The sequence below is a fragment of the Brienomyrus brachyistius genome, chromosome 11 (genome assembly GCF_023856365.1).
Source record: "Brienomyrus brachyistius isolate T26 chromosome 11, BBRACH_0.4, whole genome shotgun sequence".
Taxonomy (NCBI): domain Eukaryota; kingdom Metazoa; phylum Chordata; class Actinopteri; order Osteoglossiformes; family Mormyridae; genus Brienomyrus; species Brienomyrus brachyistius.
Genome location: NC_064543.1, coordinates 6390987 through 6410816, shown reverse-complemented (window position 1 = coordinate 6410816; position 19830 = coordinate 6390987). Strand labels below are relative to the sequence as shown.

Below are 19830 nucleotides of genomic sequence, written 5' to 3'. Positions count from 1 at the left end.
TTTAAAAGATGCATATGCCATACATTTTTATTCTATTCCCTGAAGGAATGAAGGGTGTACAGTTTCAATGAAGTTTCTCTCGAACATAAAGCTGGATTGGGGAGATAACCACAGAATATGGAAGGTCCTTAAAACTGGTTTGCCTGTTGAAACCAGCTGTGCTTGATTCTAAGAACTTCACTGTTAATTCAGTGAAAGCATCAGTTTATAGGGTTAGCTGCACCCTGCTTATCTTTCAGCACAAACGTGATGGGCATCAATTTCAAGAGAGCCCACACACCACTGAGAAAAGCAGACGTCTGAAGTTAGCGTGGACATTTTGTGAGCTGATTCCTAAAAATAATTGGACCACACAGGCTTTTGTAGTGAGAGATTACAGCCATCTTCAGAGCAGGTGGCCTTGGGGGGCATCGTGGGCAGTGGATCATTGCTTTATGATGGTGTAAGGCGGGGTTTCTCAACACATTCCACATATTCGTTCCCTCTCAGCTCCCAGCCAATAAACAACACCGAATACCTGTACAGGTGTATTGGGACCTGGGAGAGAGCGGAAATGTGGGCATCCCAGAGGCCTGGGTTGAGAAGCAGTGGAGCACGGAACAAAATGACTGGGTAATTGGTCAGGAAATTATATTATAAATGATAGCTATTAAAAACAGATTGTTCCTTCATGTACTATGATAGCCTCCCAGACAGGCATTTCTGCAACAGACTGACAGCTCTGAGATCAGCACGTTAGTTCCCAATACAGGGGACTGGGCTGCATTTTGATGGGTCACTTTAATATCTGCCGAACCCAGCTTGGTGAAAATATAAAGAAATGTATGGTCGTATTAAACCTCTTATTGTGAGATAAATGCCAAATAAAGAACACCAAATTTTATTAAAAAGCCGAGAGATTCTCATTCAATACTTCAGATAAACACACATGAACCGTGGTTATAAAATGCTAAAAATAGCTGCATTACAGTTAAATCCGCAATTCTTGTAGGTATGAATAATGGTTGCTTGTTTTGGAAGTACTTTCCAAGCATTTCGTCTGTGTTTTATCAGTTGCAAGTGAGATTAACAAGTCTGTGGCCAGGGAGTAACAGGTGGTCATGTGAGGGGGGGGGGGTCACTCTTCTTGCAACTGGGGGAGATGTCCAACCCCAGGAGATATGCAAACAGGCCACTTATGGTTACATGGGCCTTTAAGGTTTGCCGGGAATGAAACTCTCATGTCTGACATACAAACGAACCCCGTTAGCGATCCGTTAAAAAGTCTACAGCTGAACATGTTCCTTTCCCCATCCAGAAGGAAGCATTAATCCTATTTTCATCACTTTGACTTCTCACATTAGGAACTCCCCCCTTTGGCCTCAAGTCCTCAAATAACCTTGAGTTTCTTCCTAAGTTTCTTTTTAAAAGGAAAAAAGACAAAGGAAAACACTGGATGAGAAAAGCAGCCTTCTGTTGGGACAAAGGGGGTGATTAGGAGTGTAGGGGACTTTCCAGCAGCATTCTAACTAACATGTCATCATCCCACGTAACTGGGCGTCACGTAATCCAGGGAGAAAGTCTCCCAGGTGCAAATGGTCACGCCAGACAGTGTATTGGGAACGTCACCGCCTAAGATCCCACCCACCATACAAATATCCGATATCCCACTGATAGCTGATGGACCACTAGTCGTGGGACTCTCAGGACTGCTGACTGCTGAGCCCAGTGCTGGTTGAATGACAAGGGACATGGATTTTTACCATGAAGTTTGGCGCTTCCAGATCAGTAGAACCTTGCTGTCATATCTTAGGTCCTGAGACAATAGCTGCATAATCTTTTCCTGAAAAAGTTAAAAGCTGTATAATGGCTCCATGTGAAGGACATGGACTCAGAAGGTGACGTTAGAGTCAGCACTGCCTTTTTCCCCAAAGAGTGTCCCCTCCCTCGAGTCGCCTTCCCCCAAGCGAGGATCTTGTCTGACAGTCTGTGGATGTTCTGTCCCCTGCAGGTTTGGTGTGTTCACAGTCCAGCCTCCCAGAGGCAGCGAAGTCCACAGGGGTGCGGCCCCCCCCCCCCCCCCCCCCGCTCCCCCCTCTTTCTATCCCTGCATCCGTCACACGGTCAAAAAACACACTGCTGCCTTACAGCAAGAAGGCAAATATTGTATAAATAATTTGAGGAATGAATCTGTTTTCTACTTTACCTAACATGCATCTGTCACTGCATACGATTTTAACAATTATTTACACACTGAATGGCAACAGTTTTATAAAGATATACATTAGACACTGGACGGAAAATGGAGAATTGAGGGACAGACGCTGTAGGGACGCTGCAGTAGTTATGTGTTTTGCGAACAGAGCGGCAGCCTCTCCGTATGAACATTATGGTGAATTGCTCCCTCTAGTGTTGACTTTAAGGGTTACCACTGGGCTCAGGTGCAAGGGCCTGGTGTGACTTGGCGCGGGCGGCTAGGAGAGGCCGCAGAAGGTCGTGTTCTCAAGCGAGGGCTTGGGAAGAAGAAAGCGAGTGGGTGGGTAGCAGTCATGTGGCCAGGATCAGGGAAGCAGATGCCGGGAAGAGATTCCAGAGAAAGTTTTACCGGGATTCTGTTTTCATACGTTTATTGTACGTTGTCGTCAAATATGAAGAAAACCTCACATCCATTTTGCCGGCGCACCCAGTAATGTGGCTTTTTTGTAACACGGTGTTATCAGTCAGCATATTTATTGTATTAAAATATAGTAAAATGCAAGTTTTCATATTATATATCCCTGTTAGATTAATAACTAGTTCTTCAGCACAGAGACGAATCTTTTCACTGAAATGTTTCCATAGAACCACTGGCCTTTTCCTTCAAAAAACTATCAAATGATTAAACAGAAAAATGATTCAGGGAAATAAATAAGTAGCTGAACCTGTCTGAGGGAAACAGTTGGAGGAGACCTCGCCTAGCCCTTACCTAGTCCTCGACTAGCCCTTACCTAGTCCTCGAATAGTCCTCACCTAGCCCTTACCTAGCCCTCGCCTAGCCCTTACCTAGCCCTCGACTAACCCTTACCTAGCCCTCGAATAGCCCTCACCTAGCCCTTACCTAGCCCTCAAATAGTCCTCACCTAGCCCTTACCTAGCCCTCGCCTAGCCTTTACCTAGCCGTCGAATAGCCCTCACCTAGCCCTTACCTAGCCCTCGCCTAGTCCTTACCTAGCCCTCGAATAGTCCTCACCTAACCCTTACCTAGTCCTCGACTAGTCCTTACCTAGCCCTCGCCTAGCCCTTACCTAGCCCTTGAATAGCCCTTACCTAGCCCTCGACTAGCCCTTACCTAGCCCTTGAGTAGCCTTCACCTAGCCCTCGACTAGCCCTCGACTAGCCCTTACTTAGCCCTCGAATAGCCCTCACCTAGCCCTCGACTAGCCCTCAGGGAGGACCCCAGCACTATGCCCTCTGCTGCCTAGGCTCCAGAACCCCCCCCCCCACTTTCACAGTGAGAAAATAGATGGAATGGATAGATGGATGGATGGATGGATGGATGGGTGGGTGGATGGACGGATAGATAAGGATAACAGTCAATGTGCATGCAGTAGGTCTGTCAATATGAGCATAATTGTGTTAATCAGGCCCCAGACAGAGATATTTATTTTGCATAAAAATCTTAATGGCTGTACAATGTACAACTGTGTAGTGACTGTAGTCTAATAATTGTTTGTAAGTCATGTTCTGCTCTGTGTAATCAGCAGAGGGGACGCTACGCCTGCATCGTACGTAAAAATAAGCCAGACTGTTATTTAAAGCTTCGATGTTGACATAGTGAAAAAATGCCCTCCCCACCCCCAAGTTCCCATGCCTTTTGTCTCAGCCCGGCTGCGTACCTCAGGTGGCGATCTGACAAGGAGGTCACACGCACGGTCACGCTTCGTAACTCCGCATCGTCTTTAACAGGACACACCTCTGACACACGCGTCAGTGAGACAAAGCAGTTTGCGGGCGGGAGAAAAAACAGTGAGCAGAGAAACCGGTTTGATGATGACGGCGGTAGGAGCAGCCGGCACGAAGAGAGTGGCGTGGGGGGGGTGTCGTCAGGGAGGACAGGGCGAGGAGCAGCATTATCGCTGTTTGAGTACCACCATGGAATCCCTCAGGCAAGCGACCTGCGCTGATAACCTGCCATCGTCGCTCAGCGATGGCCGTTAGCATGAACGGCTACGTTCAGGGTTGGCGGCGTGGATGTTCGGATGATGAAAGCGTCCTCCTTTGTCTTCTTTCCCAGGACTGCTTTCTCGTCGTCATCACTTCCACGTCTCTCAGCCGCGTGCGTCCTCAGTGAGTGCCATTAGACCCGCTAACGCCGTTAGTGCCCGCTGGCCCTGCGCCATTGCTAAGCTTCTGGTATGTTTCATCCTCTGTTATACTTCCTGCTTCTTCTTCCTCCTCGTTGTCACTTCTCTCGTCACCCGTCAGCTGTGGGAGGGGGGATATTCCATCACTAATCAAATACATACAATCATTTTCAAATCGGTGATAGTCCAGCTGGGCGGACTGCAGGTCAGGGCTGCCTCTCTGTTGCGTAGTGAATGAACGATTTCAAAGTTTCCCGCCAATTCCAAAGCAGTGGAGAGACTCTTCAGACAGCACTCCCTAAACAAAACACGCAAGAATCTAGAAGAAGACTTTGGGGATCTTCCAAAGTCTCACGTCTCTCAGATTCCTTAAAAATGCACAGGATCTTGAACCCTAATATGCCACAAGCTGATCGAGATTCCCCTCAATTTGTAAAAGTGCCCTTTATAACCTGACCCTCAGAGACCCCCAGACGGTGCACGTTTTTGCTCCCTAACAGAAACTGGGAGGGAGCAAAAACATGGACCATCTTGGAGTCCCCGAAGGCTTGGTTTGAGAAACACTGACTTATAATAGTCACTCTGCCGGCTCAGGGAACGGCGATCGTTATGGTCAACAGAATTCCCATTACACCTGCTGTTGGACAAGTACCTCGCCAATCTGCCCTTAATTAGAGAACGTGACCCCAACTCATTAATTTCCACGGACACCTCAGAAAACAGCTGGGAAGGTAGATAGGTAGGGGGTAATGTTAGGGTATCATAAAATGTATGTGAGGGGTGGAACATCTGGCAAATCTGTATTTATTTAAAACTTGTTCTTTTTTACAGTTTGAGATTACAGTGTGATTGTGGGATTTTTTTTTCTAAACTTTAAGCTCTGCTTTCCGTTACAGAAGAGTGATTTAATGAGTAATAGATCCATTTTAAATGGCCCTTTGCAGTACACTTAGTCCTGCAGGGACATCAATACAAACACCACCCGTTCTCTTCCAAGAAACCATCATTCCTGGCTGATACGGGTCACCTGCCGTCACCATTAGTGCTAACGGGCTGAAAAGTCAGTGCTACGCTCACGGGGAAACATCGCCCCGAGCAGAACCGGCCGGCGGCTTCCCTTCCACAACCGCGGGCCTATTCTGGGAAAATGGTCAGCAGACGTCCCTGTGCCGAATCGGAGGTGTAGCGTGACATGGACCCCAAACCAGAGGGCAGACAGGCACACCAAGGTGTTTCTCCCTCCCTCCATTTTTTGCGTAACGGAAAAAACAACAGTTAAGGATGCGAGTTTCCACGAGGACCCGCTTGTGGTGCCCTCGATGGTGCCTATATTTTTTTGAACAATAATCAGCCAAGCCTCCCAGAGCAAGACGACTGACAGACTATGAGAAACCCCCCCCCCCCCCCGCACCACTGGACCATAACTTGGGTCAAAGCCCATACGTCACACCACGCTCCATATGCACCCCCTCCCTGCACATGTTACGGCTCGTAAAAGCTGCCGGAACCTTCCGGGAGGTCCTCGGAAAAAATAACACGACACAAACAACACTGTGCTTAACCAGATAGGTACGGGATCTCCAAACGGCTCGGCACAGCTAAAGCGGTTATGAACAGACTGTCTCCACATCTCCGCAGCGTCTGCCGCCTTTGCGGCCCCAGGGCAGTGCACTTACGTTGCCGAAGATGAACTTCTTCACCATGCGGAGGATCAGATATGCCCAGAAGATGTGCAGGAGTAACAAGACCACCAGCATCACGTTGAAGAAGTAATATCCAAAAAAAGCTGGATAGAGCTCCACTGGATAGACCCAGGTGCAGTGGATGAGCCTGGATTACGTGCAGTGTGGAGAGAGATGGTTTTATTTGGCAGGGAGGAGATGAGTAATCCTCATGCAAGCATTCCTAAAGCAACGCTATACAGTTCTCATAACGTAAGATGAATGTGGCAAGTATTTACATTTCTGCTGTGTCCAGCCAAGATGACCCATTTTCAAGCCAGTCTGATTATTCATTCATTCGTTCGTTCATTCATTCATCCATCCATTCATTTGTTCATTCCCCCAAACCCATTTTGTAGTCCAGCATTGCAGAGTGTCCATTGTGCACCCTGGACAGGATGTCAGCCCATCACAAATGGCATATGCACACACACAGACACACGTTAAGGGCCATTTAGAGTCACCGATCCTTCTAAAACTGCGGGAACCAGAGAGTATTTCAGGAAACCCCTATGAAAACAGGAAACTCCACAGACACAGGAACCGGACCTGCAGCCTGGGTGCTGTGGGTAACAATGCTGCGCACATAATGCTTACAATCATATCATATAATGTTACATTGCCTTTACAGCTTAACACGTTAAAGTTTTGCTTTGAACATAAATGCCCCTTTTGAAGGTGAATTGGTAAGAGTTATGCACAGTTACAAAGTAACTAGATTCCCCCATCATTAATGGCCACGTGACTCTGCAAGTGACCGAAATCGTGGGCCGCTGTAGGTCCCCGGGGGCCAGATTTTGAGACACTGCGGTATATTAACGGGGATGTGGCCGCCTGCAGACCAGAGGGGGGGCTCACCAGAACGGGAAGATGACCAGCCTGGTGACTATGAAGACGGCAGCGAAGAACACGAAGATGCTGTTACACGTCCTCTCCCACTTGGCGTAGTTGAACAGCTTCGCGGACTGGAAGGGAGCAGAAGGAGTGGAAGGTCTCGTTTAGCGGCGTCCGGTGATAACACACGCTCCCTCGGCCAGCATACGGAGACTTCAAAAAACTGAGAAAATGGCTTAACTGTGTCATTGAGTAACACAAACAATATAGTATTATGCTATTACTTATGTATTAATTAGCCACAAACTAAGTGTTAGTTACATATTTACATCATGTTTGTTCATCATTAATGAATCGTGATCCATCTTTTATCTTAAGCAGTAGCTACATTTGTTACTATATGTCTATTCCTTAAAGACTTCCTTAAAGACTTGTAATCTCTAGTAGCTACTGTATGGGTTCATGATTTGTTCAAGATTTGTTCATGATTTGTTCAAGATATGTTCATGGTTTGTACATCAATAAAAAGCTGCTGCTATGTATTTGTGCTCCCTCAAGTAAAGTGTGACCTGCCGTCGCTAAAGGGGTCTTTACCTCCAGCAAAACGTCAGAGATGTCATGGGTGATCATGACCAGGGTGCCAATCCGGATGTAGTTCGCACACCAGGAGAAGGAGAGCAGAGTCAAAGTAGCCACATGGTGAATAACCTGCTCCTTGAAGTCCTAAGAAAGCAGCCAAAGGGAATACAAATAGACAGTAAGCAAACAGGCCACAGCATTCCTACATTCGTCTACGTAAAACAAACAGCTAAACAAACAGCTAAACAAACAGCTGCTTTCCAGATCCACCCAACGAACCAGCTCAGCAAAAAAAAAACAAACACAAAAGTCTACTTAAGAGAGGACCTTTGCGGGCAGATAAAAGCATCTCCAGACTGAATAGGTGTAAAGCAGAGTATAAATCAAAACTTGCCTTCCGTTTCACATCAAAAGTGATCCTGAACAGCAGAGACAAATAAAAGCTCAGCTCGATGATGTAATACCAGTACTGGGACGGCAGCATCGTCTGCAATGACATGGGAAAGAGGCAGGAATCAGACTCTGAACAGGCCACATGCTCCATTTCTTCTATGAGGTAATGCTAATCATGCGGCGATGGCCTGCGAAAGGGCTGGAGAGAGGTGGTGTCGAACAGAGCAGATCAAATACAGATCGAGCCAAATGTTTATGTACTTTCGGTATGTTTTTGCAGCAGTTTACTCCAGCTGAAATCCAACATGATTCTAACAGCGTCGTGCCAATATGGCTGGCGTCAAGGTTCGCCTGATTACATCTTGGCACCGAATGCAGAATGGGAGATATTCCAGAGAATAATTTCACTTCTTATTAGAAAACTGAGGGTTTACTTCTAAATAAGGAGTGGAGCTCTGTTTAATTTGGAAGCAGACGGGTAATTATTGTCAGCAACACGGGGCCGGTTGCAATATTCGGACCGTTTTGAGACGAGGAACACATACACACCTGCTTTGGAAAGCCTGCCCACACTTCATGCGTGTCATAAAACCAGGGTTTCTGCAGAACATAAGGGGCAAGAGAGCTACATAAACCAGATCGCTGTGTGCTGAAAAGAGGATAACACAGATCTCAATTATAGCATACAATCTGGGTGACGTAAACATCAGTGCTAAGCTCTGCTCCCCTTCTCAAATCTAGCTGCAATGCCTCAAACAGCAGTTCCCTTGGAAACCCTCTTTTCCCTGCCCACCACATCAGCTCCCCCCCCCCCCACAGGGATACAATCCCATAACAGAGGTAATCCATTTAGAATTTAGAGCCTCCCGCCTTCTCTGTTTCACTCCAGCAGTTCTGATGGTGCTCACTGAGGGAGGGGTGACCGCAGGCACATCAACAGCGTTGCAATTTGGAAAATCGCGAAAACCCCTGTAGGTCATGCCACTTTACGGGCATCCGTGAACTTTGCCAGAGCGCCGTTAGTCTTTGGCACGCTGAGCCCAGTGGCCCCTGCTGTGTCCAGATGCCCACCAGCCTCGAGGCTTCTCGCTTGGCATCACTGAACACTGTATGCTTGATTTCACTGTCGCTAAGGACTTAGGAATAACCAGAGAGGAAAGAAAGGGTTTTGGAGTAGTCTTCCTCTTCGGGACGGCTGCAGGAGCTGGTCTGGACTTTTCTGGGACTGAAAGAAACCTCTTGGCAATTTCTTCAATCCTTAGCCATAGAGCTGGAGGTGCGTGGCTCCAAAAAAGGAGGGCTAACATTACGGGGATACCTGACCTACACCTGAGAACTGGATAGACGATGAATTCATGAAAAATGCCGGACAATATCCTTTGAAGGCCTTGTGTGGCTTTTGGCTTGAGTGCACGTTGCACGGCAGGGCAGCACAATGACATGAAAGCTGACCACGCTGATAAAAGTAGCTCGAAGGCAGAAAACACAACAACTTATATGAACATGCTTTATTGAGCTCTAATGTAGTCATACTAGTACATCACAGCATAACAGCAATACTCACGTCATAAAGGACTATGAAGCCTCCAATGCAAGCTGACAGGTAGAAGACACATCTCCAACTGTAGAGAGAAACACAGAATCGCTCATGAGCGCTGGAATTACATGTAATGTTCTGGAGGCTGGTGAGAAATCAGGCAGCTACCTGGCCTCCCTAAACTTCTTCAGCAGTCCAGGCCGATCTTGGTTGCGTCTCTTCCGGAACCATCTTTCCACCTGCCTCCTCGTCCAGCCACACTTCTTAGACAACCCATCGATGTCGTTCTGTGTGAGGAATGCATGGTGAACAGCGTTGAGATGACCTCCTGTTAGAACATCCAGAGGCACCACGATGACACAGCAGTGGGGCGAAGGGAGAGGGAGCAGAGACGACGCTGACAAAGTAGAGGAGACAGAACAACTAGAGAGAAAAACAGACAGGAAAATAAAACAGACGTCGGCTGGACATCAAAATCTGGACTAAAGAGAGAAAAACAATTGTCACCTGCCTCCACCCTGCCTTGGGACAGGCGCACCCTGCTGCAACTTATGACACCATTAAACGAGTCGCTCAGAATTCTGGACTGCATTCATTGGACTGTTAGCATTACGCTGCAATGCAATGGTGGTATTTTTTTTCTAAAGCTTGCAAGCTTTTTTTAATTAAAGCAAGTTTACCCACAATGCTTATGGAATCATAAACACTAATTATCCCGCAGAGGAATTTCAAACCCCATTGCCCATTTCCACCGCTGGGACACTTTTCTTTAACAAAAGGCCACTGCTCATGAGAAAGGTGGAGATGCTGTGACTCAGCTATTGCAGAGGATTGTGCAAGCCTTGGCATTGCATTACAACCACATTCTCAGGCCTCCTTACTGTTAACACGAACATGGCTGACGTGGTTAGACGCCTCAGACATCATGGGGAACCGACCGATGCAAACAGCCTTTGAGGCGTTTACCTGCCCTGGATTCCTGGAGCGGGAGCTGAAAAACTTCTCCAGTATCGCACAGTCAGCAGGTTTCAGCTGGGTTTTGTCCCGGATCCCAAAGGAAGCTGCTAAAGGTGTGGCTACTAATCTGGGAAGAAAAAACAGGATGAATGAAAGGTGAGGGTAGAATTTGAGACCAGAGGCGGCTTCAGGCTCTTGTGTGCAACTTGCACGGCCCAGTTGTTGTGCAGAAAAAGCATAGATCCAGACTAACGACTCGCTCTGGGCAATTCTGGCACCTGTACTGTAGTCAAGCAGCCACACATGAAGAGAACAATGGGGTTAGAATGCGGAACACTACAGGAAGCACTTGGTTAATTAGTAATCATCTAACGAGAAAAACATGATGTAAGTAATTTCTCATTTCCATTGCTATAACCTGTAGTTACTAAACACACCAGCAGAGTTAAAAAACATAAATACTATAACATAAATAATATAAATCTGAATCTGAAACAAGGAATCGGCCAACCAGTTATCGGCACAATCGATGAATAATAAAAATGTAAGTGTAAATATATCATTATGCATACATTATATGGACGTAATTATTGGGACACGCGACTTAATCATTAAATTCAGGTATTTCATTCAGACCCATGGCAACAGCACCGAGCCATGCAGTCAGGTTTAGTGAAATCAAGCATGGTGCTGTCATAGGATGCCACCTTTGCAATATGTCTGTCTGTGAACTTTCTTCCCTGCTAGATATTCCATGGTCAACTGTAAGCAGCATTATTGCCAATTGGAAACCTTTAGGAGCAGCAGAAACGCTACATAAAGTAAGAGAGCGTTGTTACTGATTGTTGAGCCGCATGGTGCATTAAAGTCGCCAATGCTTTGTTGACTCAATAGCTGCAGATCTGCAAACTTCCTCTGGCATTAACCCCAGAATAAAAACTCTGCACCAGGAGCTACATGGAATGGGCTTCCATGGCCAAGCAACTGCTTGCAAGCCTCTCAGTGTCAGATGGAGTGTAAAGCACGCTGCCACTGGACTCTGGAGCAGTGGAAATGTGTTCTGTGGAGTGCCGAATCACGCTTCTCTGTCTGGCAGTCTGATGGACGAGTCTGGGTTAGACGCATGCCAGGAGAACGTTACCTGCCTGACTGCATTGTGGCATCAGTACAATTTGGTGGGGAGGGGGGTAATGGTATGGGGTTGTTTTTTAGGGGTAGAGTTAGGCCCCTTAGTTCCAGGGAAGGGAACTCAAAAGTTCCCACAAACACACTCCAAAATCTTGTGGAAAACCTTCCCAGAAGACTGGCAGCTGTTGTAGCTGCAAAGAGGGACCAACTCTATACTGATGCCTGTGGATTTGGAATGGGATGTCATAAAAGTTCCTGTAGGTATAATGGCCAGGTGTCCCAATACTTTTGTCCATATAGTGTATAAATTATCTTACTTTGACAACGTCTCTCTAACACAATTAGATGGACAGCACAGGATACATAATATATGTTAAATGATGTATGACGTCGTACCAGTACTGCATGTGATTTCGAAACCATCTCGAGCATTTAGCAGCTGCATAATACCTTTTCATTTTAGGCTTATTGGTTTCTTATTGCACGTCACTGGCATTATTTCAGTTGGTTCCCACGGCAACTTCAGCGCGACGCGTTGCCTTGCGGCTAGAGCCCCACTGTGGTGTGTTTACGTTTGCCTTTCTGCTGACGGCTTACCTTTCAAACAGGTATCTGACTAAGAGGAACAGGACGGCGTAAGGGACGGTGGCATACAGGTGGGAGGCTTTGGCATAAACACGACCCTCCCTGTCCTCCAGGTCCGCCCAGGTCAGGTTGACAGGGAGCCAGATGCGATCCCACCAGAACCACTCCTGGATGGTCTGGAGCATGGTGCTGGGAGGACAGAGGAACAGGACCTCTTAGAGCTCAGGCCAGTCCTGCAGCTAAAGCCGGACTGATAACAACCACTGAAATATATTCAAGGACAATTAAGAGAGTAGAAGCCAGAGAAACACGGCCATAGTTATCACTGATATCGATAATTTTCATATACATGAGCGATAAAAGGTGATACAAGGGCAAGGTTCTCCTGTTATTCATGTGGGTTTACAAACAGGCAGTGCTGCGAGTTCCTTATTTGCAAAGCATTGTTTACTCAGAAGTTAATATTTAAAGAACAAAAAAAAAAAAAGTTTCCTGAAGCACCTTCCACGCCTTCTGTCAGCAGGACCTAAACCCGACACGTTATAAAAGTCAAGCCTGGAGCCTAGAAACAGGAGTCTAGTGTGGAGCCACGTTTCAAACTGCCGCCTTTTTAAGATAAGGGGGGGTTGGAGTTCAAACGAGCAGAACTCAGCCTAAAAAAGGTCACAACGACAGACTGGGTGCAGCCTGGAGGAGCGAGCCCAGTGCGTGTGAAAACAGGACGTGTGTCTGACCAGGTAAAGTGAGTCAAATATTTCCTATTACACACGTACGAAATGTAGTGAGACCTCCCCCACCCCGGATACAGTGATCGGACCACCCGGCCAGAATCACCTCTCCAAGACACCACTCCAAAAACTGGCTTTTTATAACAACCACCAATCGCTGTAAACACGAATTTAGTTTCAGAATTTAGAAACAGGGGGAAACCTGATAACTAAGAAGAGCAATAAATTCTACCTACTTGGAAATCACCTGCCAGCAGATCGACAGAGATAAATAAAAACACAAGTAATACGGTAATTAATTCCATATAACAACAAAAGGGGCAATAACAAGAGAAAATAGCGATAAGAAAAGCATTCTGAAAGCCCCCAAAAGGGATCTGTTGTTGAGCGTAGGTTAGGTACATAGTTTAATCAGTTCAAGGGAATATGCACAGTCTCCCTTCAGCCCTATCATGGTTCCGGAACAGAAAACACTCAATCTTCCTCTGTCTGTCTGTCTGTCTGTCTGTCTGTCTGTCTGTCTGTCTGTCTCTCTCTCTCTCTCTCACACACACACACACATGCATATATACTCACAGACACGCACACCCAGCACACATACAAACATGCGCACCTACACACACACACACACACACCCAGACACATACATAATGAGTTCACCTGCCGTCTTACTTCTCGCCTCCCACACCGTTTGATCTGCGTGTTTTCCGTCCGTCTTCACACGGAGTTAAAGCTGAGCGGATCCGTTTGAGACGCAGAACACTAACCGAGGTCACTTTGAGCCGCTTCGTTTCTATGGCTCCACACCACGAATGCGTTTAACGGGATTAAGATACTCTTACGTGTTCTGAAAATAACATTAGCCTACTTGCCATTTATAAAAACCTGAAATCTGTTTGCAGCTTTTAATATTTTCATCTTTACATAAAGAACGAAGTATGCAATTATTAAAATCCATAATCACATGGAAATTAAACAAACATAAATATTTAAGGAATGTGAACAGTTTGCTGATGTTTTTCTTTAGATTTAATTGTTATTTTTTTTTAGATTGTTAGTCCAACTTTTTACAACACTTTAGATAATTTTGTAAATTAACCTTGAAACACAAGTTTTGCGGAATGTTAATGTTCACGAGGGATGTGCCCAGTTTTCGCGCACCTGCTCCCCGCAACGTGGCCCATGCATTCCCCAAGTCTAAACTCTGATATCTTACAATGAACTTATTTCTTCAAAGTCCATGTACCGTTTAAAACCATTAAAAGAAGTCAACCATCACCGGAGCTCTGATTGACAGATAACTGGAAAAAATAAGAAATTAACTGGTCTCCCAGGACCGCCGTACCTCACCGTTAAAACATCTCTGCCAAAGTCATGACCTCACGTAATCCCCCCTCTTCTGGGACCGACTGAGTCCCTTTTCAAACGTTTTTAGTTAAACGCGCCCCTTTTCCCCCGGTACATGATCGGTCTGCATCGCCGGACGCTTGACAGCTGCGAATCCGATCACCCAAGGAGCACTTGTGGCTTTGAATGTGGTTCCTGTAATTAACCCCCCACCCCTTACAGAAAAAGTACTCACATGAAATGAAACATGAAAAAAGACCCCCCCCCCCTTTACCTTGACGCGGTCGGCTCCGATAAGGTGGGTTCAGCTGCCGAACTGGGGCTCTCACGCTTCAATGGGATCCAGTAGCGGGCATGGTGGCGTCGCCAGCGCTGGCGGACACTCTCAGCCTTTGTGCGGGTCACACCCTGGCTCGGCTCCTATTCACGTCTTTTGACGACGCAAGGTAGCTGACTGGCTGTCTGACTCAGCACAGGTCATTTACCTGTGTTGTTGGGGGGGGGGGGGGGGGGGGGGGGGGGTGAGTGGCGGGTGCCCAAGGGCTACAAGTTTGCCCGTGACTCCGCATTGTATTTCTTGCGAGAGCAGCGCGGCTTCCGTTACAGGGTCCGTGGGGGCAGAATCGCCGACGGCAGAAATAGGGAAGAATATAACTTAACTACGAAAAGCCTATAACTAACTCTGGAAAGCCGGTAAGATGTAAAGAGCAGCGCAGGAATTCATTAAGGAGCTGCGAGATTTTTCTTTTTTTCCAGGACCGTTTAGAGATCGCCCTTAATGAACATCTCAAGTGCTCTGCTCTGATTTAATAGCACAGGTATTTTGTATGTCTTATTAAAACAAGATGGCTTTTGTGTATGTTTTTTGAGAACTTGCACCGGATCCCAAATGTGTCAAAAACTGGGGCAGTGCTGGAATTTAATCTTCCTCTTATTTTCACCTTTTGAAGTGTTTAAAACTCGTGAGAGCAAGATCAGCATGCCCACGGCCAGAAATATATATATTTTTTAAAGGTGGGGGTTAGCCCTCAGTAGATGTAGCCAACTGGAGGGGAGTGGGGGGGGGGGGTCCTCAGGAGATTTTGTCAGGGTAGAGCGTTCAAACTTTTTGTTACTTCCTTCAAGTCTGATCAGCAACAAACTAATTTTGAGGGATAAAACCCATAATTTTACTATCATACTACACGGCCATGTACCTGACGGCTGGACAGTCGCCCTGTGGTATTTCCAACACAAAACACTGTGTACAAAATAAAGCTGTTGCTTACCGTACAAATTCTGCACTGAATTTATGTATACATGTAAACACCAATTCTACCCTCCCCACACACACAGTTGTTACACAAAAAAATATTTATTACTTTTTATCAACAGAAGTCAGAGCAGTAAAATGTATTTTGCCATGGTAACCAAATGTCAAGGCTCCTTTTATTAAACACAGTATTGCACCTTTTCATTATTTCGACACACTAGATTAAGATAAAAACATCGGCCGTTGTCTTATCTATTGGATTCTACTGATTGTCCCACGGCATGTTCACGCTGGTATCGCAGGTACAGGAGTCCAAAGGGGCTTTATCAAAATGCCGTTCCAGGTTCGAATCCACTTTTAGCCCCGATCCCCGTCAGCAGCTTCAGGAGGGAGTCTGGCTTGTAGGGGAAGAGTTTTCGTTTTCGAAGCCTGAAGATAACTTTGCCCAGCTCAGTCAGGCATGCGACTGCCCTCCTGCACATCCTGGAAGGAGTCGACCGATTCTCTTGCACCTCATCTTGTATGTGGTCATGGAGACCCATGGAGCAACCGCCCACTTTGCTGAAGTCAGGGGGGTGGGAGGTTATGTTCCCAACTGGGACACAGTGGGCACTTTTAACTTCTGAGTCAGATTCATCTGAGCTGGCGTAGTTCACTAAAGGGCGGAGTAAGGTCTGGGTGGCTCCACCCACTGAAGGTGTATCCCAGGTGCCAGAAGCCCCGCCCCAATTAAGGGGGGTACCTGCCGCGGCGACACAGCCCACCGAGGCCATACTGCCATCAGCAGCTGCCAGCGGTTCACTTCCGCGTGTGGCGTCCTTCGCCCCCATCGCTGGATCCCGGACCTCGATGCGCCGACAGGCGAGCTCAAAGTCCCCCCAGGCGTCTCTCAGCAGCTTCAGATATCTCACAAAATAATCCAGGAAGCAGGTTTCCGTGGAGATGAGAAAGTCAAGGAGGACGCTGTGGTCGAATGCGATGCTTCGGAGCAGATATATGAAGCAACAGTGGGGGTTGCTGCCGGTGTCACAAGCCAGCGGCTGTGAGATTCCGCTCGACCTGCAGACAAGTCCAGGGATCATCTGTTAGTGTGAGTTCACACATGGATATTCACACATGGGTATGGTGTAAAACAATTTATGGAAGTGTATGTTAAGTTTCCCTTTCAAAGCCATTAAGCTCCACCCCACGCACCAAAGACCAACGAAAATATTAGGATCGCACCCCCTCTGATGTAAATACAGGCTCAGGACAATCCTGGCCGCCTCGAACATGTCGTCATCCTGCTCCCCGAACACCACGGAGACCCAGGCACAGGGGTGGCCCAGCAACCTCGCCCCGGAAAGGTGCTGGTTCACAAAAATCATCAGAGAACGCAAGTAGGACTGGGGACCCACAGCAGGATCCAGACCTGCCGTGACAGAAAGACTAGTCAAAGAGGGAGGAGTCCACCGCTCCCACCCCAGGTAAAGCATCCATGTCATCCATGTTTAAACCCGAAAAGCAATCTGAAAATAGTTATGGACCAGCACAAATGGTGAAAATGCACAAAGGCTTGTCAATTTTTAGTAAATATCGCCCCCTGCTGTATGATTCATGAATATCAAAATTCATATTCTTCAATTTTTCATGTTATTCCAAAAACCTTTAAAAATTAAACTAAAAAATATCTGCATATATAATTACCTTCCTCCTTTTCATATAAGATTCTGTATTCCAGAGATTTGAGCAGGACCAGGCTTGTCGACCTTAGCATCACAAAATCCGGTCCAGCACGACTCAGACTGTTTCCACCAAAGTAGGCAGCTTTGCTGCTCACTGGGACACGCAGCAGCCAACCAGCAGCCACCGAATTCAGCACTGCATTTGCCAGAGCCAGGACGTCTGAGGTCATGTGACCATCCCCCTTTAGCAAAAGCTCCGTCCCTCCCATCATAAAGTCATCTCCTGTCTTCAAGAGCAGGCATGCCTTCAAGAGCAGAAGCGTCCTCTTCTGCACAAGGTAGTGAACGGGGGAACAGATCACCTGCAGGGCCACGGATGGCCGCTGGAAGACCAGCCTCTGGCTCACTGAGCAGATCTTCAGACTGAATCTTACGGCAACAAGCACCTCAAGTAAATCCAAAACAGCCACCAGGTTTGTTGCTATGTCACAAGTGTCATTTGCATGTGGCACTGGTTTGTCCAGCTCCCTTTCAATCCAGGTGAGAATTCCAGAATATAAACAAGGAAAATCTGGATCCAGTGACATAACCAGTTGCTCCAGTGCATCTGGACAAGGAGAAAACAGTCCAAGCCCAAGGTTATTGACATATGCATGCAAAATACATACTACAGTACTTATGCTTTTGTTCTTTCTCCACCTTACATAAGACATACGCAAATAATAAGAAATTAATAGAAAAACAAATTTAAAAGCCTCTCAGATGTTCAGATGATTAAAAGGAGATATACTAGGACACTATGAAAAGTTACTAAAGCACTATTTCATACACTGCCAGGTTCTTTCACTGGATTCTTCTGATCATTTGAAAACATACCTTTCTTGTGTGTAAACATGCCCGTCAAAACTCCTTTTATCACGGCAGTGATGGTCCACAAAGAGCAGGCTGTTTCATTGTCAGGGCGGGGATTCCGGAGGATTTTTACACACCTTTCCTGCCAAACTCTGTCAAGTGAATTCTGTTGACAGAAAAAAATAAATATGAAACCCAGTAGTGTCCAGTGCTACTTATAACCCATCAGCACCTGTGATACTGAAGACCTTTGTAAGATGATACTCACAGACTCATAGAGCTGAAAAAGGATGACTGATGATATACACCTAACAGCAAAGTGTGATATTAATCGGTCCTGGACACCAAAAAAGGTAACCTGTAACAGAAGTAAACGAAAATATCTTAATAAATTACACTTACCACAACGTTCAAAAAGCAGTCAATTAAGTATATACAGAAACTTGCTTATTTGTGTATACAAAACTTGAATCGCGAGAAAATGATTATGCCATATAAAAAAATCATAGTTAATGTCAATTAAAGGTGTCATATGCGTAAATGTATGCAATTTAATATTCAGTCAATATTTCCATCTTACAAGCTTCGAAGAAAGAGCGAAGTCTTCCAGGGCGTTTATCAAAACTTCCTTGCAATAAAGCCTCGTTTGGTGACTTTGGTTCCCAGAGAGCAGTCTGGTACTCGTGCTTTCCAGCAGACTGAGTGCAAAGCACACGATTTCCTTTCTATTCTGTCCTTCCTGTTTGGTGCAGGGATGGAACCGCGTTGACAAGGTCTGATGTTTGCTGTTTTCATGCTCACATAAACGGGGGCCAGCCGTCAGGCCAAGCAGACAGGTGTCGGACCAGCTTTCGCAGACAACCGAGCACAACATCGATGCCACTTCGTGACTTCCCTTCATTGGACGCTCTCCCGCCAGCAAACATTTGTGCACGTCTTGTAAAACGAATAACATATCCATGCTGCTTTTCCGAGTAATTTTGTGTCACGATATTATCAGAATTGTAATTATAGGTAGATCTCCCTTGCTTTATGGCCAAGCAGGTCTTCCTTCCATATGGAGCTACAATGATGGTCGTGTTACATTTATTCCCACGACTTTTTGTAGACATATCTTATATCTTAGACACCAATGGCTTATCAACTCCACCAAGTAGATATGAACATTCAATCTAGTAGGTTATACGTATGACAAACAACGTAACTCCAAACACGTTTCGTTCTTTGTCGCATTGCTCTTCTTATGTTTTTGAACAAAATTTGCAGTCATGCAAATTCACCGCATTTAACTAGTAGTGGCATTTCCTATTTATAGTAGACTCGGAAATGCATTCCCACTCGTACACCCGCTCGCGACGCGCTGCTCGACTTCCGGCTTTCTTCCCATTGCATGCTGGGAGTCGTAGTGCACATCACCACAGCTCGACACCGAGAATCTCGGTAAAATGACTTACTCGGGCTGTACGGGCAAAACAATTCCGCTGCTCTGTTCGACGAAGTCAAAACCCGCTGTGCCATTCCGAGACCCGAATAAAATACCAGTTAGCAATCCGTCAACGAGCAGATGACTTACGGGTCGCAATCTCAGGATCCAGTTTTTGCAGCAGGATGTTGTTATGCCATACGGCAGGGGGGTTGGTTTCAGATGGTACTATTCAACTCTGCACAAATGTAATCAAATATTAATGCACTTTTAACAGTACCAATCGACTGCCCTGAATGTTACGAAAAACGCCAGCGGAGCGGCGCTTCTATCGTATGCACTATCACCGGTGTCCGGTCGCCTGAGAGCAGAAATGCACGGCGTTGACAAGCGGCTCCGCTAGCTAACGCATCGGGCAGGGCGAAGGGCTCGCCTGGCCGCCTGACTGTCTGGCTGCTCGATCGGCCGCCGAGCTCTTTGTGTTTTCCCCGTTTCTTTCCTTGTAGCT

At 46.5% G+C, this 19830-nt stretch overlaps 2 protein-coding genes across 30 annotated transcripts; both read right to left on the bottom strand.

The window, feature by feature from the left end:
• Positions 1-2589: 2589 nt before the first annotated feature.
• cers3a (ceramide synthase 3a) lies at positions 2590-14582 on the bottom strand. 27 transcript variants are annotated; one of them, XR_007400693.1, is made up of 13 exons: positions 14406-14582; positions 12069-12245; positions 10353-10470; positions 9555-9673; positions 9414-9471; positions 8399-8449; positions 7851-7943; positions 7472-7600; positions 6902-7008; positions 5999-6152; positions 3187-4443; positions 3110-3131; positions 2590-3076 (listed from the first exon to the last, which is right to left on the bottom strand). XR_007400693.1 is itself a non-coding variant. In XM_049030586.1 (11 exons), the coding sequence occupies exons 2-11, from the start codon at positions 12239-12241 to the stop codon at positions 4303-4305; spliced, it is 1143 nt and encodes a 380-aa protein (XP_048886543.1). In that variant the 5' UTR covers positions 12242-12245; positions 14406-14582; the 3' UTR covers positions 2590-4302. The 27 variants fall into 27 exon arrangements, 5 of the variants coding, with proteins under 5 accessions (XP_048886543.1, XP_048886544.1, XP_048886547.1 ...); XR_007400700.1 differs by lacking the exon at positions 3110-3131 and having other exon boundaries at positions 2590-2999; positions 3044-3076; XR_007400684.1 differs by having other exon boundaries at positions 2590-2999; positions 3044-4443.
• Positions 14583-15466: 884 nt separating this feature from the next.
• lins1 (lines homolog 1) lies at positions 15467-19602 on the bottom strand. Of its 3 annotated transcripts, XM_049030584.1 has the most exons (7): positions 18480-19257; positions 18168-18257; positions 17924-18065; positions 17494-17654; positions 17070-17376; positions 16608-16794; positions 15467-16442 (listed from the first exon to the last, which is right to left on the bottom strand). In XM_049030584.1, exons 1-7 carry the CDS (start codon positions 18858-18860, stop codon positions 15710-15712), a joined length of 2001 nt encoding a protein of 666 aa, XP_048886541.1. In that variant the 5' UTR covers positions 18861-19257; the 3' UTR covers positions 15467-15709. The 3 variants fall into 3 exon arrangements, with proteins under 3 accessions (XP_048886541.1, XP_048886542.1, XP_048886540.1); XM_049030585.1 differs by lacking the exon at positions 18480-19257 and adding an exon at positions 19473-19602 and having other exon boundaries at positions 17070-17654; XM_049030583.1 differs by having other exon boundaries at positions 17070-17654.
• Positions 19603-19830: the final 228 nt, after the last annotated feature.

Bases quoted from the DNA above. Each gene is read 5' to 3' on its own strand.
- lins1 (XM_049030583.1), bottom strand. From the start codon at position 18,860: ATGGATATGTTATTCGTTTTACAAGACGTGCACAAATGTTTGCTGGCG. The intron at 16,795-17,069 runs GTAATTATATAT...CTGTCACGGCAG, and splicing joins CTTATATGAAAAGGAGGAAG to GTCTGGATCCTGCTGTGGGT. The intron at 16,443-16,607 runs GTGCGATCCTAA...ACTTGTCTGCAG, and splicing joins CTGTATTTACATCAGAGGGG to GTCGAGCGGAATCTCACAGC.
- cers3a (XM_049030586.1), bottom strand. From the start codon at position 12,241: ATGCTCCAGACCATCCAGGAGTGGTTCTGGTGGGATCGCATCTGGCTC. The intron at 9,674-10,352 runs GTAAACGCCTCA...TTCCTCACACAG, and splicing joins GCTCCAGGAATCCAGGGCAG to AACGACATCGATGGGTTGTC. The intron at 8,450-9,413 runs GTGAGTATTGCT...TATGTTCTGCAG, and splicing joins GCTTCATAGTCCTTTATGAC to AAACCCTGGTTTTATGACAC.